Source organism: Neoarius graeffei, chromosome 9 (genome assembly GCF_027579695.1).
Source record: "Neoarius graeffei isolate fNeoGra1 chromosome 9, fNeoGra1.pri, whole genome shotgun sequence".
NCBI lineage: Eukaryota > Metazoa > Chordata > Actinopteri > Siluriformes > Ariidae > Neoarius > Neoarius graeffei.
The window spans coordinates 65,535,741-65,561,560 of NC_083577.1; the positions used below are offsets into that span (position 1 = coordinate 65,535,741).

The 25,820-nt window shown below is 39.2% G+C and overlaps 1 protein-coding gene across 6 annotated transcripts in view; it reads left to right on the plus strand.

The window, feature by feature from the left end:
• Positions 1–25,820, plus strand: part of tank (TRAF family member-associated NFKB activator) — a 40,510-nt gene that overhangs the window by 4,777 nt on the left and 9,913 nt on the right. Inside the window, exons 5-8 of one of the 6 annotated variants that reach the window (XM_060930110.1) lie at positions 361–425; positions 1,270–1,388; positions 3,985–4,358; positions 19,261–19,521. In XM_060930110.1, the coding sequence (XP_060786093.1) occupies positions 361–425; positions 1,270–1,388; positions 3,985–4,358; positions 19,261–19,482 (780 nt within the window). In that variant the 3' untranslated portion in view covers positions 19,483–19,521. Of the gene's footprint in view, positions 1–360; positions 426–1,269; positions 1,389–3,984; positions 4,359–12,330; positions 12,766–18,256; positions 18,628–19,260; positions 19,522–25,820 lie in introns of those variants that run through there. The other 5 variants (XM_060930112.1, XM_060930111.1, XM_060930114.1 and 2 more) reach the window with 5 other exon arrangements.

A 25,820-nucleotide genomic window follows, 5' to 3' on the forward strand; every position in this document is an offset into this window, starting at 1 on the left:
AGAATATGGCTCATTGACTGTTGTATCAGAGGAAAAAAGAAAATGACCTTAAATTAAGGAAACTATCTTTGCATTGACATAATTACAAAATTAGTACATTATTATGAAAGTTATATTTTCGAGAATTTAAATGATGGAGTTCAGTACAGCACAACATTGGATGTTTTTTCACATATAGTATATATTGCAATGTATATATATCTAATTTCACTTTAATTTTACGCTAAGTAAGTCAGCTGTCTGTACTAATTATCGTATCTGTTTGATATATTACTTAGATACATGAGTTCATTGTCTCTTAGGCCTGACTTTTGTTCATCCCTTCTTTCTTTCTTTCATTCTTTTTTTGGCAACATGAAGAAAGAGCCCCTGGAGTTAACACCGATGCATCCCCATCCAGTACCTGGAGTTAGTGGCATGAAGATGTATGTAGTTCATACTCCTGTGTAACTCCTGTATAATTTGGAATTAAATTTATTAAGATTCACAATGTGCTTATTCTTCTCAGTTTCATATTCTGGCAAAATTGCTTCACTGCTAAAAGTACCAAAGTGGGCTAGGTGTCTTAAACCATATCAAGGTCATCGTAGCGAGATTGTTTAATGGTGCTTTATTATATTAAATCTCAAACCTGACATCGAGATGGCTAAATGGTCCTGAAATTCATGCACATTGTCATATGTGGCATGTCCATGATTAATAAAACAATTTCTTGTTAGATAGTAGTTCAGACATCATGGTGGACACTGTAAATCTGTTATTTTTGGATGGTTAGTACTATATGACAAGTTTTTGGCAATCACGCAATATGTAAACATGTACTGTATATGCTGAATGTCTTAGATTCTAGGACGTTGATGCTATGTGCATGGCAGCTTGAGAGAATAGACTTCTTTTGGCCCTTTTGCGTGTGTGTGTGTGTAATATAAGTGTTTACTAGATTTGCAGGATTTATTGCACATGCAATTTCAGATTCTGTCAAAGATTTGATTCTGATCAATTCTTGGTCCTAGCAGATAATTTCTGTAAATGTTTTTGTAAGTTAAATTCTTAAGGATATTCACTTACCATCAAATCACAAGTCTTAGAAAGACACGTAAATGATGTCAGATGTAGTTGTCTTTCTGTTTCTGGTCTAATCTTATCTTGCACTTTTCAGTATTTTAAAAAGTATTAATCAAACATCTTCATATGTTTTGTAAAACACATGCAAGGTGGAAGTGCTTGCACAATGCTCAGTCTCTCTCTTTTTTTTTTTTGGGTTGTTAGTGAGGATGTTCTAGACACGCTTCAGGAAATCCAGGGGACTTTCCAGAGGATTCAGACTCTTGCAAGACGGCAGAAAGATCACCTGAAAAGAATACACAAAGGAAATGATGCTGCCAGTGGTAATATTATTTACCAATTTTTACTTTCTAATTTAAAATTTTAGGGCAAATGTCTTCATTAAACGATTACTTTTCTTCTTTAACCCAAGTACAGTTTTTTCCCTAATTAGAGAAATGGTAACAATTACTTTAGAAATGTCAAAACAGGATATTAGTTGCTGTATTATGAATTATCCAGAATGCAATTAAAGGCACTAGCACCTGGAGAAGAGGCAAGCAGGTCCAGTGTTGCTGCTGCCTCCTTCCCTGCCCTGCATTAAACAGACTGAACAATTAGCACTCCACACTTGAACAATTACAAGCCCTTTGTGTGGTTTTAAGAGAAATTATATGTCTGCGTAATATAATTTTTCATTCACTCGTCTTCAGTAGCTGTTTTCTCCCAGTCAGGGTTGTGGTGGATCTGGAGCCTATCTCGTTAACACTGAGGTTGAGGCCGGGAATGCACCCTAGATGAGACCATAATTTTAGCTGTAGAAATATGCTGATGGGTATGCAGAAATTACTGATATGGATGTGCTCGAAATAGTGTTCTTGAGCAGGAGTAGCCAGAAATAATAATAATAACAATAATAATAAATTGATGTACACCCTTGGTAAAGATTACGTTTATGAACATAATCCAACTATTCAAATATTAGCCTCATTATTTAAATGTATACAATAACATTTTTGCCATTTCTTTTCGTTTCTGATCCGTCCACTCAATGCATTTTTCTTATAATTGCCATTCGATCTTAAGTTAACATTATTTATAGGTGTAGTTGTTTCTGAGTTATTGATGTTTAAAGCCATTTGATTTCAAGTGACCTGTCCAACAAACTCAGAACTCAATAAATATAATAACTTTGATTACAGTGGTGGGTTTTAATTTTCACTACTGTAACAAAATTAGAATGTCACAGTCTCCCCATTTATACTTCATGGACCCCTGAGGGTCCCCTCACTTTGAGAATCATGGTCCTAGGTCAGTGTTCTCCATGGGCACTTTTAAAGTGGCGCACCGCCACGTTATAATTCTGGCCCGCCACTCTTCCCTTGGCCAAAAAAAAAAAGTAACTTCATCAGTATACACCAAATAAATCGTTAAGTATTCGCTTTATTATAATTTTGTAACTATTTAACACGCAGAAGACCATTAAATTAATGCATACGGGGCTACCTGAAGTGGCCATGCGATAGCAATAGAAAAACATCCGGCCGGCTGCATACAGATTGTGACGCAGAGCCCTGCAGATTGAGGTCTATCCCTGCGTTACACTACACCGCACCACGTTACACTATACTGAGACATAGTCACGCTGGAAGCTACAAGCTGCAGCTAGCCAGCAGCTAAAACGCTTGTAGCGTTATTGTGCAATGGTTACGCTTATCTATCGTCTTTTCTGACTATGCACAGTTACAGTAATCATATAACAGTGCGCGCACACACACACTAGTTTAGTTCAGGTCTTTTATTTTACGTATCTGTGATTGTGTAGGCGAGAGCTGCATTTTCCCGTTGCTTCACTGTTTGTTTACTGCAGGACTTCCGGGTTCCTGGGTCAAAGGACCCGAACTACGGAGGCCGGGATGGCTTTGTAGTGCCTGTCTCGGGCACGCGCACCAGCTCGTGCATGGATTGGAGTGGTTTCACCCAATTAACATTATGTGTATTGTAAAAAATGTATGTATTTATTGTAATTGGGTATTTTGTTTATGCATGGAGATTCATTTATTTTTCACACACACAAAAAAATATAATTAATTCAGGGGCGCATCGGTCTCAACTGAAATGTCAGATGAGTCTTACATTGGCAATAAAGATGATATGTACAGTCAGAATGTATTAATTTTTTGTAAAATGATTTTAACAATGATTTAGCATTTCCTATCCATTTATTGGCCAGTTTCACTGTCAAAAAGCCCAAATTCTGTCAGCTTCGTCCCCTGGCCCCCCAACGGGGCTCCGCCCCGAACCCCGTTGGGGGCCTAGGCGGTCCCCAAACCCCCGCCACCACCTTTTATTTTTGAAAAGTGGAGAACCCTGTTAGGTCATTAGATGAAGATTGGATCAGTGCTGACCCTTGCATTATCATACAACCGAGGACTGAGTTTATTTCTAAGTTAAATGATGGCAAAACCCACGATATAGCATGCATGCTTAATATTCAGGAAATGTTTGTAGTTTTTTATTAACAAAGAACAGATATGGACAGATTCACAATTTCTTAAAATGGATTAGAAACCTGACACTACTTATAATATTATATGTGATTTAAATATAATGTTATACTGTATATATGCTCAATAATTCAGGTGAATTTTCTGCAAAGTACATTTATATTTTGGAATAACATTTCATCCCTGCCTTTTTCCCCGCTGCTGTTGTTCCTTTGAGCAAGACACTTCATTCTTTTTATTGTGTGGATGTGTTTTTCAATTTCCTACGAGCAGTGAGGAGTGTGTGCCCAATCATCAGTCCTCCAATTCTAATGTTTAAATAAAATATCTAGAAAACATCTAAGGTTTTTTCATGTTTACACCAACGTTATTGTTAAACCAGTCGTGTGTACTTTAAACCTAAAAAGTGTTGTGCGTTTTGTGTATGTTTCAGCGGAGCAACAGTTCTCCATGCCCATCCAGTGCACGGACGACAGCGGCGAACAAGTTGAAGAGCCCTCCCCTTCCTCCTCAAGGCCAGAGGTTGATGAAGGTTTGACCTCAAGTGCACTAGCATCGCGGGGTGCCAGCCCAGAGGATGGTAACTTTATGGACGATGTTAGGTTTCCACCACCCACAGATAGTGAATACGAATTTCTGCACAGTGCTACAGAAAGGAGTGTGCCACTTCCAATGCCCAGTAAAGACCTGTCAGAGCCCATTTCCACAGTGTTGGAGGAGTCTTACTCCTCGTACACTGTCTCTAGTCCAGCATCACAGCTGCTGCCTGCACCTGCATCACACGAAGGAGTCCGGGGACCACAACAGGTGAGAGCCAGTCACACTCCACCCTGGATAGTTATACACTAAATGAGAGGAAAGAATGGGCAGAGAAACTCATCATGTGCATTTCCATATCAGCAGGCAAACTAAATATAGTGATACTAACGGAAGAAAACACTTTGAAATCTTTAATTTATAAGTGTGGCAGCTTGGGAAAACCGTTGTGAATCTCTGACAATTTCTACTCCATATAGTTATGAAAACTACACACGTCCCTGAACTGAAATATATTCCTCTAATGTATCTCAACTAGAAGTTAAATTTTTCAATCTGGTAACCTTTTAAAACTGAAAAAGCAAATACTGTTAGAAATATATTTATGATTTCTTAAAATTGAGGTGTCCGTGTATGCTGAAGGTAGAAAAGTAAACTTTTGGTGATATAGAAAATGAATTAATGATGTCTATCCACATTCACTGGATATGAGCAATCACACACTCTGACTACTCTACTACTAGTCTATCAGTTCATATACCGTGAGTAGAGAAAAACAAAATGGCGGAGCGTGTTGTTGAACCAACCGACGACAAAATAAAAACTACTCGAAAACAACCCCCCCCAAAATACAAAAAAGCAACAAAATATAGAATAAAAGTATTTGATGGTAAGAATGTATCTTTTTTATTTATCAATTATTATTATTATTATTATTATTATTATGGGCGGCATGGTGGTGTAGTGGTTAGCGCTGTCGCCTCACAGCAAGAAGGTCCAGGTTCGAGCCCCGTGGCCGGCGAGGGCCTTTCTGTGCAGAGTTTGCATGTTCTCCCCGTGTCCGCGTGGGTTTCCTCCGGGTGCTCCGGTTTCCCCCACAGTCCAAAGGCATGCAGGTCAGGTTAACTGGTGACTCTAAATTGACCGTAGGTGTGAATGTGAGTGTGAATGGTTGTCTGTGTCTATGTGTCAGCCCTGTGATGACCTGGCGACTTGTCCAGGGTGTACCCCGCCTTTCGCCCGTAGTCAGCTGGGATAGGCTCCAGCTTGCCTGCGACCCTGTAGAAGGATAAAGCGGCTACAGATAATGAGATGATGAGATGAGATTATTATTATTATTATTAGCATTTTTCACAAATTGCTACTGTCATTTTGCCAGTTTGTTTACATTCTAAATGGAAATGATTTTGTCGGACGTTTTATATAAAGTTTTTATTTATTGAATTTGTAAAAAATAAAAATGCTCTGTTTCTCAAAATCTAGTGAATGTGGATATAATAAAACAGTTATTCCACTCAATCTTGTCATGTATGGCTTATAGCTGACTCGGCACTATGTGCCTCGTCAGCTATCAGCTCATATATGACTCGATTTCATGAAATAACTGTTATATACTTCATATCTTCACACCACCATGTAATATCTTATTTATATATATATATATATATATATATATATATATATATATATATATATATATATATATATATATAGGATATTAAATGGTGGTGTGAAGAGTGAAGATATAAAGTTAATCTTCGAGTGGTAAATGTGTATTTCATGAGTGAGTGATGCGAGAAAATCTTTGTATTTTCAGCATGAAGATAAACATCATATCTTTGCACCACTGTGTAATGTTCTTTATATGATCTAGACATCCTCAAAAAAAAAGTAAGTTAATTAAAAGAATTTTAATTTTGAACCGGTTCTCCATTTTGACAACTCACTTCAATTCAGCCGGTAAAACACTAGGAATGACATCATCAAAGTGAAATATTGGAAATTATTATACATACAGGACACTTTTTCAATGGAATAAAAACGTATTCTATTCCCTTCTGGCGGGTTTCATTCATTTGGTTCAATAGCATGCAGTATTGTTATCATATTGCTTAACCTACGTGTATTACATCACTCTGCCCGATGGAGAATGAGCGTTCGATATAGTTTATAATATTGCATGGCTGTCAGACGAACATGACTTCACACGTTGGAGACGTAAAACTTCCGCACTAGCGAGTGACTGTGACAATTTGTGAGCAAACATGGCCACCAGGTTTGCTTCGTTAAATATGGAAGATTTTGAGAGAATTTTGAAAGAGAAAGAGGCGTTGAACACCTGAAAGAAATGTGTATGTGTAATAATAATAATAATAATATTGGCTGGCTTTTTTTCGTGGTATATCAGATATATTCCATTCAGTGAGGAATATATCTGATATACCACGAAAAAAAGCCAGCCAATATTATTTAAATATGTTACCCAGATCCAGGATGAATTTCTTATGAATAATACTAGTTTTTCAACATGAGAAGATAAACTTCATATCTTCAAGCCAATGTGTGATTTTTCTTTTTATTATATATACACATTCACAAACAAAAAGTACCCAAATTTATCAAAACGATTCATCGATTTCCTCACGAGTGACATATAGAGATTTATGTCATGGTTTTGCTTCTCCATGTCCCGGATGTAGCTCATATGAAAAATATCTCATCTCATTATCTGTAGCCGCTTTATCCTGTTCTACAGGGTCGCAGACAAGCTGGAGCCTATCCCAGCTGACTACGGGCGAAAGGCGGGGTACACCCTGGACAAGTCGCCAGGTCATCACAGGGCCGACACATAGACACAGACAACCATTCACACTCACATTCACACCTACGGTCAATTTAGAGTCACCAGTTAACCTAACCTGCATGTCTTTGGACTGTGGGGGAAACCGGAGCACCCGGAGGAAACCCACGCGGACACGGGGAGAACATGCAAACTCCGCACAGAAAGGCCCTCGCCGGCCACGGGGCTCGAACCCGGACCTTCTTGCTGTGAGGCGACAGCGCTAACCACTACACCACTGTGCCGCCCTACATGAAAAATATGAGTGGTATATTTCCCAGTAAAACACTCATGTCCATATAATATATATTTTTAATTTTTTTCTCATTAATTTATTTTCTGTAATACTTATCCATTGTGGGTCACGGGTTATCTGGAGTAAATCCCAGCTGACGTTGGGTGCAAGGTGGACCGTGGACAGGTTGCCAAACTGTCATGGGGCGAACACAGAGAGGCAGACATCCATTTACACCTATGGGTGATTTTAGAGTATTCAGTTGACCTCATCCGCATGTCTTTGGACTGTGGGAGGAAACTGGTACACATGGAGGAAACCCATGAGGGCACAAGGAGAACATCCAAACTGCACACAGAAAGGCCCCAGTTGACCAGCAGGTTCAAACCCAGAACTTGCTTGCTGTGAGGCGACAGTGCTAACGACCATGTCACCCTGTCTATCTATCTATCTATCTATCTATCTATCTATCTATCTGGCTGCAGTTTTTTATCCCCCGCTGGCCGAAAGGCCCGAAGGGGGATTACGTCGTGGCAATGTCCATCCGTCCGTCCATCCCAGGAAGGGTACTCACCTTCTGAAATCTATTCCTCTCACCATTTTTGAAGGAATTTCACGAAACTTGACAGGATTCTTTGTTATATGTCAGTAATACGCAGACTGCAATTTCGTTCAATTCAGTCGCATTTTACCAGAATTATGGCCCTTGATTACCAAATTTGTACTTTGACAATTTCATGAGGGTGTGCTTGTCTTCTGAAATGAACTCCTCACACAATTTTTGCAGGAATTTTCCGAAACTTTGCAAAACACTTTGGTATATATCAGTAATGCGCATATTACAATTTTGTTCAATTCGGTCGTATTTCACCAGAGTTATGGCCCTTGATTACCAAACTTGTACTTCGACAATTTCATGAGGGTATATTAAGCACTTATAGCATAGATATAGTTGCCAGCGGGGGATATTGTGCTCTCGGAGCACTCGTGTTTTTTCAGCCAGTCAGGAATAACTTCTTGATTCCACCTCTTTAATCATTTAATCAGTTGTTCTTTTTTTCAGTCAGCTATTAGGAGTGGCTACTGTTTGGTTTGAATGAAAGTCAAATAATGGACAAATTTTAGTTGTTATATTTGTCCGGGCTTGGATCCTGTTATAAAAATCACAAAGGATATGACAGTGTAAACTGAATCTCAGATACTAAATTCCTGTGCCAGCTGAAGGCTAGATTACTAGCAGTTAACTAGCTGGCTAGCTAATTGTACGTTCTCCTACAGTACATTGCAATGTACAGTTTGATTCTGCTAGATCAGCAGTGACCTGATTCTGGTCAGCGAATGTCTCCAGTTCAAACTGTGAGTCAGTCTGACATTTAAATACTGTATATTGACTGTATTTCATCAATACAATCTGCATCCATCTTGCCTTCTTGAACTAGTGTAGTGTGCTATCGATAAAAGCATTGCTCAGTAGTGGAGGGGAAGGGGTGGGGTTTGAATGGCAGAAGGATATGGGAGCATATTCACATTTGAACCAAAAAAATCTACTGAAATATTTTGCTGTTTTTAATTATTTAAATTACACCTTCAGTTGGTCTTTAATCTTGGTTAAAGGGTCATTAGTAGGGCTGTAACGATACACCCAACTCATGATTCGATTCGTATCGCGATTTTTGACCCACGATTTGATACACCCACGATTTTTTTTAAAATGTTTTTTTAAAGTAGTAAATTTGACTTATTAACATTTACTTACTTACATTAACTATTTAATAACAAATAATTCAGACCACTGCAGAGAATGAGTAATATGTATGCAAAAATGAACAAATGTGTATCCAAAGATTGTTTTATTTCTCAAAATAATACTGTTGAGCCGGAAGCTCTGTTTTTTTTCGGTTCTGAAAAAGTCATTTTTCCAAATCGTGTAAATTCGTTAAGATTTTTTTTTTGGGGGGAGGGTGGCTCTCTCACTGTCTCACTCTCATAGGGCCAATGATTTTCTGTGATCGCGGAAAACAGATGGAAATTACGGAATTTTTATGGTGAAACATTGCTCATTCATTCATTATCTCTAGCCGCTTTATCCTTCTACAGGGTCGCAGGCAAGCTGGAGCCTATCCCAGCTGACTACGGGCGAAAGGCGGGGTACACCCTGGACAAGTCGCCAGGTCATCACAGGGCTGACACATAGACACAGACAACCATTCACACTCACATTCACACCTACGCTCAATTTAGAGTCACCAGTTAGCCTAACCTGCATGTCTTTGGACTGTGGGGGAAACCGGAGCACCCGGAGGAAACCCACGCGGACACGGGGAGAACATGCAAACTCCGCACAGAAAGGCCCTCGCCGGCCCCGGGGCTCGAACCCGGACCTTCTTGCTGTGAGGCGACAGCGCTAACCACTACACCACCGTGCCGCCCTGAAACATTGCTCGCGTGTCAAAATGTAACTGCCGCCGAAGGCTTCCGCCCAAGCAGACATGCATTCAGTGTTGCCAGATATTGCTAACGTTTTCCACCCCAAAATATGTTCAAAACCAGCCAAAAAGCACCTAAACCCGCCAAATCTGGCAACACTGCATGCCTTTCCGGTCAAGTGATTGTGATTGGCTTGTGGCACACCTAGCCAGCCAATGAGCTCCTTGTTTACAGATTCGCTCCCCGCGTCGCAACCAGAATGGCGACCGCTTAAAAGAAATGAATGCTCTGCCAGTGGCAAGTGTGGACGTTGCGTGACTCGCAGAAGATTGTCGCAGGTCAGCGAAAAAACGACTTACTAATAGATATAAAAAAACAAAAGTAATTTAAGTAAGTTTAAAATGTAATTTAAATAAAAAGTAAAGTATTCATAAATTGAAGTTTGGAACCGCCTCTGTTTTTGGGCTGAGGAGAAGTTTGAAAGGGTGTACCGCGATTCTGCCTTCTTGTGGCTCTGCGTATCGCGATTTCGATACGCATATTGTTACAGCCCTAGTCATTAGGACTCCTTGCTCTGAGGATGCATGTCAGGGTTTGTGCCCATGACTGTATGGCTGCAGGTTTCTTACAATCCTGGTAGACTACAGATCTCTTATGCCTAACACTTTTTAATTTTTAATCAATAAAAATGAATTTCTTTTTTTGTAGACATTAAATAAAGTATCATTTTTAATTCAACTTGCACAATAACCTAGATATGGTGATGCATATTGTGTGTCGCAGAAATGCCTTCATGAATTGTGATATTTTTATGTCCAATCATCCACCCCTACTCAAACCCATATTTCCACTTGAATTCAGCTCATGCATCGTAGTAATTGTTTAGTACTGTGAGGTCCCCCCCCCCGCTAAACTGTCATTAGCTTGTAATATTGCTGATCATTTTTTTACAGCATGATGGAGGTTTTGAGTTTTAGGTGAAAAAAAACCTGACCTTGATATACTCAGGGAAACATGAAAGATTATGCTCTCCTTGAGCACTGTAGACTTTGCATGCTTTCTGAGGGTGGCATATGTAAATTTTGCTGTTGATCACTGCGAGGGTCAGTTAGGGATTTTTACTAAGCATTCATGTAGAACTGACATTTCTGAGATAAGTGTGCACACAACAGTTGGGCAGAATTACGGTACATTAGAGCCTGCAGTTGAGTTTGAAAATGGATTTTAAATGGCTTTATCCTGATGTCCTCCATTATTCAGATATGTCGTGATCATTGCTTGACCCTCTGTTACACATTATGGTCTATCATCACAGTAAACTGTATTTTAATTGTACCTCAGCGCTGTTGAATTCTCTGTTCTGAGTGGTAAGAAGCTGTTGAATCATTTTCTTTGGCATAAATACTGAGGTGATTTATAGAAAATCGTGCGTGCTGATTGGTCAAGAAATTCAGACTATTTCTCGATAATCACTTCGAGCGACTTGGCAAAATGGCGGCTAATGGCTTCGTCACCGTAAGTGAGGAAGAATCACAGATTATGAAAGAAAATGCTGTTCCTAAAAGCACTAACGATGCTATGAAGTTTGGTCTAAAACTGTTCAAAGGTAAGGTGGAATTGTGATTTATTTTATGTATTTCAAAACAAAGCATTTAATGCGAGTCGGAGTAGATAAGTGACAAGTCTGCACGCGCCTTTATTACATTTGCATGCCGCTTTTGAAGTTGGAAATATTTTAATATGAATTTTTAAAAAGAATCATCTGTGTATTTATACTAAAACAATTATACGCCTCAGGCTCAGTGAATATCGGTGGATAATAACCTTGAATTTGTCTTGGTTGTTATTCACCAATATTCACGCAATTATTAAATAATGCCATCTCGGAGAGTAGTGCAGGTTTGTATTAACGCACTCAATCTAATATGTTCCGATTTCTGTAGTAACAGGGTACACAGGGACTTACGACAGACACTTCGCCTAAATAGATTTTTTTTTTTTTAAGTATGTAATTGCTGATGTGGTGATGTTTTCTGTGAGGAAACATTGGTTTCATTACAGGTAAATATAAATCAATTAACTGTACAGTGCTTTGTACATTTAATAGAAAAACTTGCTAATGTTGGCAAATTGCTGTGGAATAGGGAATAAACCATTTCAAGACGTGCTGCTACAAGAAAATTATTTGTCAGTAACAGCTCTTCGGTCCACATCACAACATCCAATTGTTGATTGTTTTCCCAAAACAGCACGTCTTATTGTGTTTCATTCATTTTAATCCGACAACTCTTAAACCCTATAAACCTAACCGCATTCCTATTAGCGTTAAAATGAACAGTTCCTGAATCACTTCTAATAGTTACTGAAAAATATGATTTCGTAGTAATATGCGAATAATAAATTGAGAGTTTGAGGTTAAAAGGCTTTGCTCAGTTAGCAGAATCGTGAAGTTATTTTTGCATGAAGGGTACCTCCAGATTAGTGCAAAACAAAGAGTGCTAGAAGAGAGCTAGCTTTGTGATAGGTCCTGATATGCAGGAACATAGGAGTAGTGTGGTCATGTACTGAAGAGTCCATGATTATAACATTATACGGAGCTATTTTGGTGCTTTTAAAAATCAGCAATATTTGCTTCATTCCAGTTTTGTACATTGTTTTGACTCTCATTTTAATACACAGTGCACATGTATTGCATTAAACACTGCCCTGGTGTATTAAGTGGTGTCTCTCTTTTTGAGCAGCCTCTGTGGAGCCCTAATCTGAGCCCTGCTATTGCATCGGAACCATCAAGCATGGGGTCTGCTCACTGTACTTTTTGCAAGGCTACTGTTCCCAATAACCTCATGTACAGCCACCTCAATTCACACTTCCAGGACAAAGCGGGTGATTGACAGACAGACCCAGGAGCTGCCGACTAGCCGATGTCTTGCCTTATTCATGGCTTTGTTGCCCGTCGTCTATGCACAATGACCTCGGCACACGGCGGCCACCGTGGCTTTTCATCCAGAGCGTGGTGGGACAAGAGGTCTCCATGCTCATTTATTTAAATTGTAAGAACTTGAACGGTACATTTTGTGGTATTAACAACTCAGTTAAACAACCTGGTTTTGATGTGTGGGACTTTTGAATGTGTCGTTTGTGTGACTGTGTAATAAAGAAATGCTTCCATTTTATAAGATTGTGTTTGTCTGAGGTGTTCTGTAGCCATATGATTTAAAGCTTTTTACTCTGTAACTGAAAGGGACTGGCTTATTTAGTTTTACAATCTGGATATTTTACTCTCAGGGCCACGACATCATGTCTTTTTAAAAATCCAAGCGTGAAACTGAAATGCAATTTCACTCTGTCAAGGTTTAGGTGCTCAAACAGATCCAACTCACTTAAAAGCTTGTGGCCAGAGTGTTTTTTTTTTTTTTTTTTGTGGGGGGGCACAATAATTCTTAATTTAATATTGTTATTTTAATTAAACCAGCTGTGTGGCAGATTCCAATCAAAATGAGAAATAATTTTTGGATAATTATTTTGATATTACAACGCCATATGGTCTTTGAGAGTCGTTTTGCACAGGTATTGCAAGTTAATTAAAACTTTGTTACTACACAGAATATCTTTGGCTGACTCGCTGTGCAATTATATGCACAATTATCCTAGTATTGATGGTGTGATATTTGGAGTCCTGATTGCTTTTATTTATTTATTTATTTATTTAATTTTACGCTGTCATTCCTCCAGTTATACATGTTTTTTCCACATAGCTTAAGCAGCGTAGTACGGCTGTCACTATTTACAGACTGTCGATCGCGTGGCTAAGTGCTGCTTTAAAATGAAAAATTGCACCTCCTGTTTCATAACCTGTGTTTTTTCCCCCCACCGAGTGCATCGTATCGATAAGTACAGTATGTATAAGTGCGAGTAGATGGATTTTTTAATGGAGTGTTTTAGTCTGTCACCTTTCTGCAGCATTGGACTGTGGGAGTAGATCATTAGCAGCTTCGCAAACAAATGTAATAATTTTCACCAGCTCATGTGATGATGTGCTAAGGAAATAGGGAAAATATGTGTACTGAAACACATGCGTGTGCAGTGAGGACCTTGCAGGCCCCAGGATTACTGCCTGCTAACACTTGTGCTGGGTAGATGAGCTGGTGTGAAGACTGCAAACTGGATTTTTTTATTGATTCAGCACAGTTTGTTTTGGTTTGAGTAAGGATCTGTACTTCAGTAGGGTTTTGGTGTATAAATGAATGAACAGGAGAACAGTAATAACCGTGACCCAGTCACTGTTCATCTAGAATGATCTTGCTACAATTCATTTGACATAAATTGGATGTATGACAAAAATGTGATCTATAAAAAGATATATCATACATAAGTATATTCAGGTAGATGCCCCAATACTTCATTTTGCACCTGTTTCCCAGTTCTGTATTCCCTGTTTTCCTTCTGGTCTGATTGTGGCCTGTATAATGGGATTTCTAAACCCGAGTTCACACTTCCTTGTGCGCCCAGTTTCCTTGTTCTTGCGTTTGCTGTGTGTTTGATATGCAATCCTGGATTAATCCTATCTATCTATCTATCTATCTATCTATCTATCTATCTATCTATCTATCTATCTATCTATCTATCTATCTATCTATCTATTTTGACTGTTTCCTGAAATAATGCCTATCCTACCTCCTGGTCTTTAAGTATTCCAGCATTCCAGAGGCATCTAACACACTCTTACAGACAGGAATATCAATATTAACATTACATACAGTACAAATCTGTAGTGTAGTGACACACATCAGTTATAAACTGCCTGTCAGAGCCATTACAGCCATTTACATTCAAGACTGCAAAGTGCATGTTCTTAAATAAATAAAATAAAATTAGCACAAATATTGTTTTGATTGTGTGTGTGTGTGTGCATATTTTTATATACTACTGAGGACCAAATGTCCCCTTAAGGATATAGTAAGATCTGGCAATTTCGACCTTGTGGGGACATTTGGATGGTCCTCACAAGGAAATTGCTGTTTAAAAAATAAAAGAGCCAAAAAGTTTATTTTTCATTACACTCTAAAAAATAATGGGTCCAGTACCGGTTCTTCAGGGCGATGCCATAGAAGAACCTTTTTTAGGGCTTCAAAGAACCGTTCATGCAACAGTTCTTTAAAGAACCATTTAAACCATTTGTTTGAGCAGTGAAGACAGATTTGTGTAAACATAGCCTATGTGCATTGACCAGCAAATGGTAAGAGAATGCCAGGCTCTGAAGAACCATTTCCAATGTGAAGAACCTTTCGCATAATGTAATGGTTCATCACAGAGTTTTGACTCTCCATGGAACCATCCAGAGATTTGAAGAACCACTGAAGGACCTTTATTTTTTAGAGTGTACTGGGGTTAAGGTTATTGGGTTTGGTTTAGGTCCAGGCACAGCATTAATTAACTGCATTAGTAATTATGTTAATGCAAGGTCCTCACGAGGATAGTGAGACAAACGTGTGTGGGGGGGGGGGATGATGATGATGATGTGGGTGGATGGGTGGGTGGTAAAGATACCCAAATAAAAGTGTAAACCTTAAACATATCCTCAGGCCTCTAACAGAGAGAGAGAGAGAGAGACATCTTTAATGTTTAACATTTGTTCTCTCCATCCTAACACTCCCCCTTCTCAAGAACACACATTATTGTGAAACAGCGAACAGCCGAGCGCCGTCAGATGACTGATATTTACAAAGCTGAACATTACATTTTGCGATATTACAATGTGTTCAGCATAATGGCCGATTCGCACTGGATCAGCAGGCCGCTTTTTATTCTCATCGCTCACAGCAGATCACAGAGAGAACGAAGAGAGAATTTATTCTGGAAATCGAGCAAACACACTAGCTCGGTTCTCCCTAATGCCCTACTCTCTCTCTCTGTGTGTGTGTGTGTGTGTGTGTGTGTGTGTGTGTGTGTGTGTGTGTAGTCTCTCTCTCTCTCTCTCTCTCTCTCTCTCTCTCTGTGTGTATGAAGTCTCCCTCTCTCTCTCTGTGCGTGTGTGTGTGTGAGAGAGAGAGAGAGAGAGAGAGAAGTCTGTGTGTGTGTGTGTGTGTGTGTGTGTGTGTGTGTGTGTGTGTGTGTGTGTGAAGTCTCTCTCTCTCTCTCTCTCTCTCTGTGTGTGTGTGTGAAGTCTCTCTCTCTCTGTGTGTGTGTGTGTGTGTGTGTGTTCTGCAGCCTGCGCGCGCCACTCTCCCTCACTGGAGCCGTGCACAGATGCTTGTACATAATTATGTTGTCAGTGCTTGTTATTTGGAAGAAGGAAGCTGTACTGACAGTTACGGGGCCCATGTGTTTTTTTCCTTCTCCTTGTATGTCCACTCATTTTTTTTCTTCTTCTTCTTCTTCTTCTTCTTCTTCTTCTTCCCCCTGATGGAATCGCACTCATGTAAACGCAAGTAGAAGTTAAAAAAAAAAAAAAAGACCATTATGGATTTGCTAGGATAGGTTGCAACCTTTATCCTATCGTGTCAGAAGTTTAAGATTAGGATTTAGGCTGTAAGGCAGGAGGTGCTCCGTCCTCGTGTTTAGGGATGAAAAGTACTATATTATGGGTAGCCTATGGAAAAGGGCTGAGAGTAGTGAGGACAAGGATGGATCCGGATCGAAAGGGGAGAAGCAGCAGGCTGATTACGAGGTGTCAAAATTGCCAGGAGCAAAAAAAAAAAAAAAAGGTGAAAGCAATCAGGGGTGAGAAGAGTGAGGCGTTCGTGAGGGGCAAGTAATTATCCATCTCATTTGTGGAGGAGCAGCGCGGCGCGGCGGAGCGGTGACAGATTGGTGCGGAGGAGAGGGGAGGTGTTAGAACAATGGAGCAGGAGCCGGGCCGCCATTATTAGCGCATGTTAATCAGCCGCACAGCTCGGTTCACGGAAAAATAGTAAAGTCTCCAGCTTCAGGGGAGCCGAGTCACCTCCAACGCGAGGGGGAAAGAAAGAAAAAAGAAAGAAAGAAAGAGAAAAGAAGATGGCATATTTATGCTGGCACGAGTTCTTCCGACGCACTGAATGAGCCAAAAAAGGTTCCTCCAGGAGGCAGCGCACTGAGCTCTTTACTGCTCGTATAAAGCTGTCGGAGCTGCGTCCTGTAGCCTGCTAAATTTAAACACTCATTTAGATTGTGCAAAGTGATTTGATCTCCGACGTGGAAAGTGAACAACAGCTTCAGCCTTCACATGTGAACCTGGGTTTCCTTTTCGACAGACTAGACAAATCATTCAGGTCCAAAGCTCCAGCGTGGGCTGCTGTAGGGGCCCCTAAAGTCCCCTAAACTCCCGAAAGGTGTTTTTTTTTTTCTAAATCTTGTGCGCACAGGATAATTATCCTAAATATTATCTTGTGCGCATTAGATAGACTCATTATCTGGTGCGCACAAGACAACTTGTGCGTATAATAATAATAATAATAATAATAATAATAATAATAATAATAATAATAATCACCTTTCAGGACTTTAGATCAGAGATTCCACTTGAAATGAAAATGGAAGATGCTGTTTACTGTCATCTAGGCTAAATGAAAAAATCAACCCATGTGCAGAGTCATAAAATTACAATGATTCGAAACATCTGTTTCATTTGTACCTCATTTCCCTGCAATTAATGCCACCGTATGCTTGCTGAGGTCTGCTGGAAAAGAGAGCAGAAATTAATCCGGTTTAATATGCGCGTTTTGGGTTTTTTCCCCCTTCCAGTTGTGCTAAGATTAAAAAAAAAAAATCAAAATAAATCTAGTCAGTCAATGGCAGCCTATATTAGTTATGTGCAAAGTTTTACAATTATTTTTCATATACCAGTTAGAGAAAGTTTTAATTCTCATGCAGATTGCAACATATGTTGAGGTAATCAAATTATACGCGTAATTGGTTAGAGGTTTGGGTCTCTCTCTCTCTCTCTCTCTCTCTCTCTCTCTCTCTCTCTCTCTCTCTCTCGGTTCATTCATTTCTTGGCGAATTTACCTGTAAAACATTTCTTATCCACGTGTCCACTGAATGCAATTTGTAATTTTCCTACACCTGAGAAGAATAATAAAAAGAAACACAACATTTAGCCTTAGAGATTATTCATTACACCATCTCTAAATCAGATTAGTCTACTGGAAACTAGAAACTATAACAGTGTGTATTTAATCATTTGCTGCCCATAGGAGGGAAAAAATCAAATTGAAGAAATTAAGGTAACAGGCTACAATGTGCTGTTCTATCTGATACACTTATTTAAAAATAAATGTAGAGGATGGAGATAATAGTTGTAATTTTACTTATACTAGTATTCTGTGTGCTCTGCTCTAATCATTATGTTCATACTACCATATTATTACCTGATAGCAAAAGTGTATTCATTTACTTAGTAACTGTAATCATCATTAAATGTGAATGCTGTAAAAAAAAATCGCTTGCAGTGATGTGCATAATTACTGCTCTAGATCTAGAAGTATTTATAATCACGCTCTATAAGACATGGAGGTTCACATCAAGTTGAACAATCTCATTCGTTATAGAAATAACATCTGAATTGCTTATGGTTTTATTAATAATGTATGATGTCTGTGTAGGTTTTTTTTTGTAAATATTATTTTTTTCAGATAAAAAAAGATTTTAAGATCTGTCTCCTCCTCCCCTCTTTTTTTTTTTTGACAGACACATAATTACAAGATCAGTAACTCAGTGCATAATTATTTCCAGTTCTGGACTTAAGGTCATGGACTAGTTCATTCAGCAAGAAGACCTTTGAAGATTTTTCCCTGATGATATTGGCATGATAACTCTAAGTCTATGATCTTCTTCAAAGTAGCCAGAGAACAACAAGCTGAGTGCAGCACATTGACTGCAGCGCTCCCATGTATTGCCAACTAGCAGTTTGGGTGAAAAAAGAAAACGGTTGTAGAATTAGCATGAAGTGTTAATTAGCAGGAAGTTAGAGGCAGTCTCATCATTACCACTGACAAAGTTTAATGGGACGAAGGATATTTCCTGTATTATTTTTTAAAGTGCTTGTAATGAGGCTTCCATGTGGTATTTTTCAATGTTTCTGTACCAAAAGTTTATAATTATTGGATGGAAATGTTATAAGCTCTTTTATTAGTAAAATAAATCAATAATTTCATACCAATGTAAGCAAATTACCTGTGTAATATATTGATCTAGTAATTATAAAAAAAATAGTAGATACTTGATGTTGTATTTTACCATATATATATATATATATATATATATATATATATATATATATATATATATATATATATATGTATATATATATATATATACGCCTACATGTAATATTGTTTCATGCATCTTTGACAATAAGAACAGTAGATAAAAAGCTTCGGTTCTTGACAACTTGATATCAATCTCTCCATATCTCCACATCAGAGTCATGTCAACGATCAACAGCTTCTTACAGAAACATATTTGGGTGTCTGGCCTGCTAACATTCAGGATGCAAACAAAATGTAAGGGCACAAGCGAGCGAGAGAGAAACCACCACAGATTTTGAAAGTTATCCAAAAGGCATTGTTCCCTCTTGGTTCAGCTGCATTTTGATTTTTTTTTCCTTGTGTATTCAGCGGAAATGTGCTGTTGTTAAGGCTGCCTTTGGTAGGTCTCTAAGCAGCCCTGCCTACATTGTGTGTTTGTTTCAGTGCTGGTTTGCGAGCCCTCGTTTCTGGAGCACAGATTTGGCAGTCACAGCAAGTGATGACAGAGGCATTGGTGAGATCGCACCCAGAACCCCAGAGGATGCTGCCTTTACTGGAGAACCAGAGAAAGGAAACAAGACTTTTGCAGTGCTCAGGCCTGGAGACTGTAAAACTGCACATTGCAACATGCAGCCTATTGGTGTCATTCTCGCCGAACAATCGTGACTGTGTATTTACCACAGCAAACTTGAGGCTCAGTGATTTGACTTTTTGTTATCTTTATTTATAACTGGAGTTGAAAAAAAAGCATGATTTTACTGACCTTTCCAAAGTGGCATTGGAAAAGCTGAACATGTAAGAGTCAACGGTTGACGTGAAGCTTCTGGTCAGCTTGCTTGAGAATATTCATCGTAAAGTGCTATTTTTGTTGCACGTAATACTCAACAGCATTAACTCTGAAATGCACAATGACAGCAGTTGTAGCATCATTTTTAAAATTCTGAACTCACTTGAGTGCCATTGTGGCCATAAGAGACATTTCGGTGCAGCTGCTGGAAGGAGGGATGCAGGAAGATAAGGAAGGGGGGAAAAACACCGTGGTGCACTGCAAGGGTTAAGGCAGCACGAGAGAATCCATTCTCAGCTTAATGACCTAGCCTAGCTGGGCGAGGACGACGGGGAACATGCTCTTGACTTGTACTGAATTTGCCAATTAACACCTCTGATAACAGGCAGGCTCTGAACATCAGGCAGCAGGCGAGATGGGAGGAGAGACTCACATGCACTTTGTTTTTTATTCTCTGCCTGTTCCCAATGTTTGGGCCTCTCATATAGCTGCTATATAAGGACCCAGACTTGCATGATGTACTGTTCTGTTTCATTTGATAGTATACACGGTGCCATATGATACAGTGATAAGACAAAGTAGGAGAAATATAATGAAAGTACGAACGGCAACATGTCATATAAAACCCTCATTTAGTTGTTTTCACCCGAGATGAGGAAAAAAAATTGGCTTCCAGTAGTATGATCATATCTAAAATGCTGTGTATTTATTATTATTTTTTTCTCTCCTTTTTCTTCTACTCTACTCTGGCATTCTATTTTCACACCAGTCCATATGGCCGCTCACAGCCTCAATTGGATCTACAACTCCGGTCTCCAAGATGCTCTCAGCTCGATGTTGTCGCTCTCCATCTTGCTTTTCTTTGTTGCTCCTATTGAATGAATGACGAGTAGTGGACTGATATCATCTTGATCACAATGTTAATTATTCTAAAATCTCCATCTTGACTTTGGTCTCTGTGGTTAAAGCACCCACTCCTCTCCCAGCCCATTATTTTCTCACATGTTTATCAGACGCCTAAACAACACCTTGGATGGGTGTGAATTTTCAAGCCCCTGGTGAAATTCTCACCGGGCACTTCTTCTGTTTTCCTCTGAGTCCATTTACAGGTAGGAGCTGTGCCACTGCCAGGTTCTAATGACTGAGGCAGACAGCAGCATTCGAAACACCTTTTGTCTATGTGTTGTTCGGACATCCTCACTTCAACCGCTTGCCTAAAGCTGGTAAAGCGGCTCATAATTAAATAAAAGCATGTGCACACCACTGTGAAGAAGCAGCGAATAGTGATACTGAACCTATATTTGCACTATAACACCATGTTTCACAATTCATTAGCAGGTATTCTAATGGAGTATAATAATCAAAGGTCGGTGGCATAACTGATAGTGGTTCACACTGCTGGCAAAGGTGAGGCAATCTATCTAATGATGCTAACAAATCTGTGGAAGAGTTCGAAGAAGATAACACTTTGAGGTGTGATTTGTGTACAGTGAAAAGCAGACAGGCCTTCATTTAACACTCTGTCCGCAAAGCTACTCGAAACACAGTCAAAGCATCAGTGCCCTTGGTGTGGACCTTTCATGCAACTATATGGGATTATTATTAACATCATTTTCTCTCTCTCTCTCTCTCTCTCTCTTTCTCTCTCTCTCTCTCTCTCTCTCTCTCTCTCTCTCTCTCTCTCGCTTATTCTCTTCCACTCTTTCTCTCCCTCTCTAGCTCTCTGTCCTGTATATGCCATAAGAATGTGATCTGTGCTATAGAGGTCCACACCCCCGCGTCCATTTATTTATGCAGTGTGAAGAAACCATCTGGCCGTGGTGGAACGAAAGAGTGGGTCTGCTCTGGCAGGAGGAGAGGATGACTGACACCTCGGCTAGTGGGTAGACAGCTTCATTAGTGCCCAGGCTCTTCTTAAAAGAGTCTTTTTTTTTTTTAATTAATCCGCAATATAAACCCCATTCAGTTTTAGCAGGGATCCAACAGCTGTCTCTTCTGACTAGACTAAATCAAAGAAAAGCAACCAGTCTTTCTTGTTTATTAGCTATTGTGTTAGGAGAGATTTCTAACACATTCTGTGAGACCCTTTTTGTATTCTTATTGGTAGTACTGCAAAAATGACACCTTGAACATAATGCTAGCCCTTACTGATGGTCCCCTCAGCTCTCCAGGGAGCCCTTTTCCATGCCCAACACTCCTGCTGTGCCTTAGTTTTTGTTTTTGTTTGTCTTTAAATAAGTTTCTGTCGTACTCTTAGATTTATAATACCATCAGACTAAATCCTCAAGGAGAAAATCTTTATGGTAACATACACTCAAAAAATAACTTGCTCAGTGAACGTAATAAAATGATGGAAAGTATTTCCACCCAAGTAAAATGCGTTAACTTAGCCAGAAACAATTTTGTTGAGTGACCTAAATGTCAACCGTTACATGTTAGACTTAGGTTCATGTAACAGACACCCATGTTGTTGTTTTTTTTGAGTGTACAGTGGACTAATCATATCATAGGTACATACGGTATGAAAGATATCAGGGATATTTCCATTCATTCATTCATCTTCAGTAATCTCTTTATCATGGTCAGGGTTGTAGTGGATCCTGAACCTCTCCAAGTAACACTATGGCACGATTTGGGAATACACCCTGGCTGAGATAACAGTCCATCACAGTATTTGATATACTCCTCACACATACTGACTTATCTTAGGAGCAAATCTATTCAAATGAAAAGGAATTCACATTCAAGGAAGAGTTAGACAGTCATTCATCCAGAATTACCAATGTGATGATGCGCTAAGTTCATCACAGCAAGCGTTTGATAAGTACAAGGGGAAAAAAGTGTTTACATGTCAGATGTGCTGATGATGTGGAACAAATTCATTTAATGTTTTTTTGGAGCTTTTAATTTAGTGCAACACAAATTGGTTGTGCTCTTTGTTCACAGTCTCATCTGTCTGGGGATAAGCACACGCAATTCTCCCTCGGCCAGCCTGTGACAACAATGTGCAAAGTGCTCCCACAACCCTAATCTGCTAGTCAGGGAGCCCACACCTCCAGAGCAGCATGGGCTGCTGTTGTATTTTCGTTCAGCTTCTTGTTCTCCTGTGCTTGCATGACACCAGAAGTCATTATGGATGTGCATTATGTTTTGTGTGCTACGTCACGGAGTAGTAAGGGGTTGTGTGTGTGTGTGTGTGTGTGTATATATATATATATATATATATATATATATATATATATATATATATATATATATATATAAATACACACACAAGGAATGATGGATATTTCATCAGCCTGAAACTTGAGTGTTGCATCAGTTTTAGTCATTAAAAAGAGTATGTTGCATCAAAAAACTGAAAGGAAGAGTGTTAGGAGCATTAGCAAAAATGTTTTAAATGTGTTAATTATTTGTTAACAATAATTATAGCAACAGAATAAATTAAAATATTCTTAAGAAATGTTATAATTAATCATTTTAATTACTACCACAAATAACAACAACAACAACTATTATTATTATTATTATTATTATTATTATTATTATTGCAGCTGACACTTCTTTTCAGATTGTACATGACATTTTCTGATCTGGTTAACATATTTTATGGCAGGGAATCATGTGATTTTGACTGACACGTGAACATAGGACAGCCTGTAGTAAAACACGTTTTTGATTTTTCACATAAACATGCAGAGATCTCACAGTGGATGTTTTATGAGCTTCAGGTGTTGTCTGATATCTGATATTGATATTGTATCAAGAAAACCTGGATTAGTTGTTTATTATTATTATTATTATTATTATTATTACCGTCACTGTGTTTGCTACAGAATTGTCAGTGTGGTCCTCTGTTAGATATAGGAGCTTTTCCCTATAGAATCATGGCATACACAAATACAGTGGATGACTATCAAGTGCAGATTATTTTTGTATCATCTCAGACATGTCAGTTCTTCCATCATGAGACAGAGAGAGAGAGAGAGAGAGAGAGAAAGTGGGAGAGAGTGAGAAAGAGAATCTAAGAGAGTTGAGATGGCAGGAGAGAGGACAGAAATGTGCACTGGCAGATTCTTCCATCTGCATTACTAAATCATACTCAGCACCACTCCAAAGGGACAAATAAAACATCACTGCTGAATATTTCAGCAATATATTGGATTACTTGTGTGAGCATGAAGATGATAGAAAGGGGCACAAAAGACGCTCTACTTCAAAACAGTTAAGCTTTTGCTTATTCTTTATCGATAATCACAAAATATCTCGTCTATTGAACGCATTATGCAATTCAGTCAAGTCATGTTTTTAATCTGCCAACATTCTGATCATGACACCAAATGGCTGTGATGTTTTACATGGAGGAACAGATTTTTATGATGTTCTGTACTAAGCTCAGTGATGTCGTCCATATAGCAGAGAGTATGGCAATGGCGGAGGCTCCCAGCACCTGTGTTATTGATCCATCTGCCCGTGCAGACACTGTCATGTCACCTCAGCATTTCAGCGATAACTTGTTAGGGTGAGATGATGCCACTGTCAGACAGGAGCTGGATGTTGTCTTTGTGACATATGCCTCCCAGACCCGTCATCTGCTGTAGCAAGCTGGCCCAAGCTGGAGAGCAAAGCCTTATGCTGAAATGAAGGGGGGAAAAGTGGATAGTCAGAGAGTTACTTCATTTAACGGCGAAATATTCTCCTTTAAAAAACAGGAAGATTACAATAGTTATTGTGAATGTAACCATTCTTTCTCTCTCTCACACACACACACACACACACACACACACACACACACACACACACACACACACAATTCCAGAACTCTTCTCAATTTCCCGTGGCTGCAATACCCAAACTCTCTGCCCTTCAACAGTTGTCATCTACTTCTTCCGTCATTGACAATGGACAGGAAAAAAAAACCCTCCAAATGAATGTGAACAAAGGCACAGCGGAGGAGTGACACAGTGCAAATTGCTTCATGATGAAGTGGCTAATCCCACTGCTAGTTTAATTGATACTTAAAGGCCTGGTAGCCAGACATGACTGCTGAATGGGTACAAACTGCCTCGGCCAAGGTGTGGTAGCCGTGTGAAAAAATTGAAAGCAAGTTTCTCCGTCTGCTAATGCTCTTTGCTTAACGTTAGCACTTCATCCAGGTCACATGCACAGATCTCATTTTTATGCTTGCACTCTTGCTTGGTGAAAAAGCCAGTTTTATCAACCGTGTCTATTGTTTTTGCTTTCTTTCTTTCTTTTTTTCTCCCACGCCTGACTCCTGCTAGTCTGTCAGCCCGGTTTGGAGCAACGTTTCTGAGCTTGGTCTCTCATTTCCATCGTGGCATTGCTCCAGGATGGTGTATATTAGCTTCCAGACTGGAAGAAGGGTCTGGTGGCAATGTCTGGGAAGGTGTTTCTTTCTGGATAGATGGAATTGTTTATTTAGGGAAGACTGATTTTCAGCCGATAAAGTAAGAAATCGGATATTTTTACTGTATGATGCTATTAAATTTGCGACGAAGGAAATGTGCTGTAACACGTGCAGAACAAGTTCAACAGAGGAATATGATTAGGTACAAAGTTTTCGGCTTTACAATTGTCTGTGTCCTCATACGAAATTGATGTGACTTGCGGCGGTGCACGTTATTTCAAAAAGTGTTTACGTGAGATATGCAGGAAGGTAAGTCATTCGAACATGCCTTTTTCCAACATGTCCTTAGCTTCATTCTCTTCAACTTCAAGTCGACTTTCTCCCGCTAGAATTCAAGAATGATCATTAACCTTTCCTTTGCTTTCCACTCTTGCCAGGCTGCAGTTCCTGTTCTGTTTGGTTCCTGGCCCCATATGCCACTTTCCTATTTCCTGACTGTAGACAGCAGGGAGTAGCTCTATTATCACCTTCACTGAGCTGTCTTTGAATGTGAGAGGCAATTCCATTTCACTTTGCCATGGGGAGGAGGAGATAGGCACACTACCCAGTTCACAGAAATTGGCTCAAGGCTTGCTTTTATAAGATGAGCACAAGGACACAGTATTTTTTTATTATTATTTCTATGTTGGAGGGAATATGTAATAATATAATGCAAGTGCTCCAAAAGCCTTAAAAAAAAAAAAAAAGTCTAGTTGAGCATGATCATCCAAGACTAATCCCACAGGGTTAAAACATATGATTGCTGTGGGAAGGTGTAATTCTAATCTTTCATACCCAGTTATTATTCTG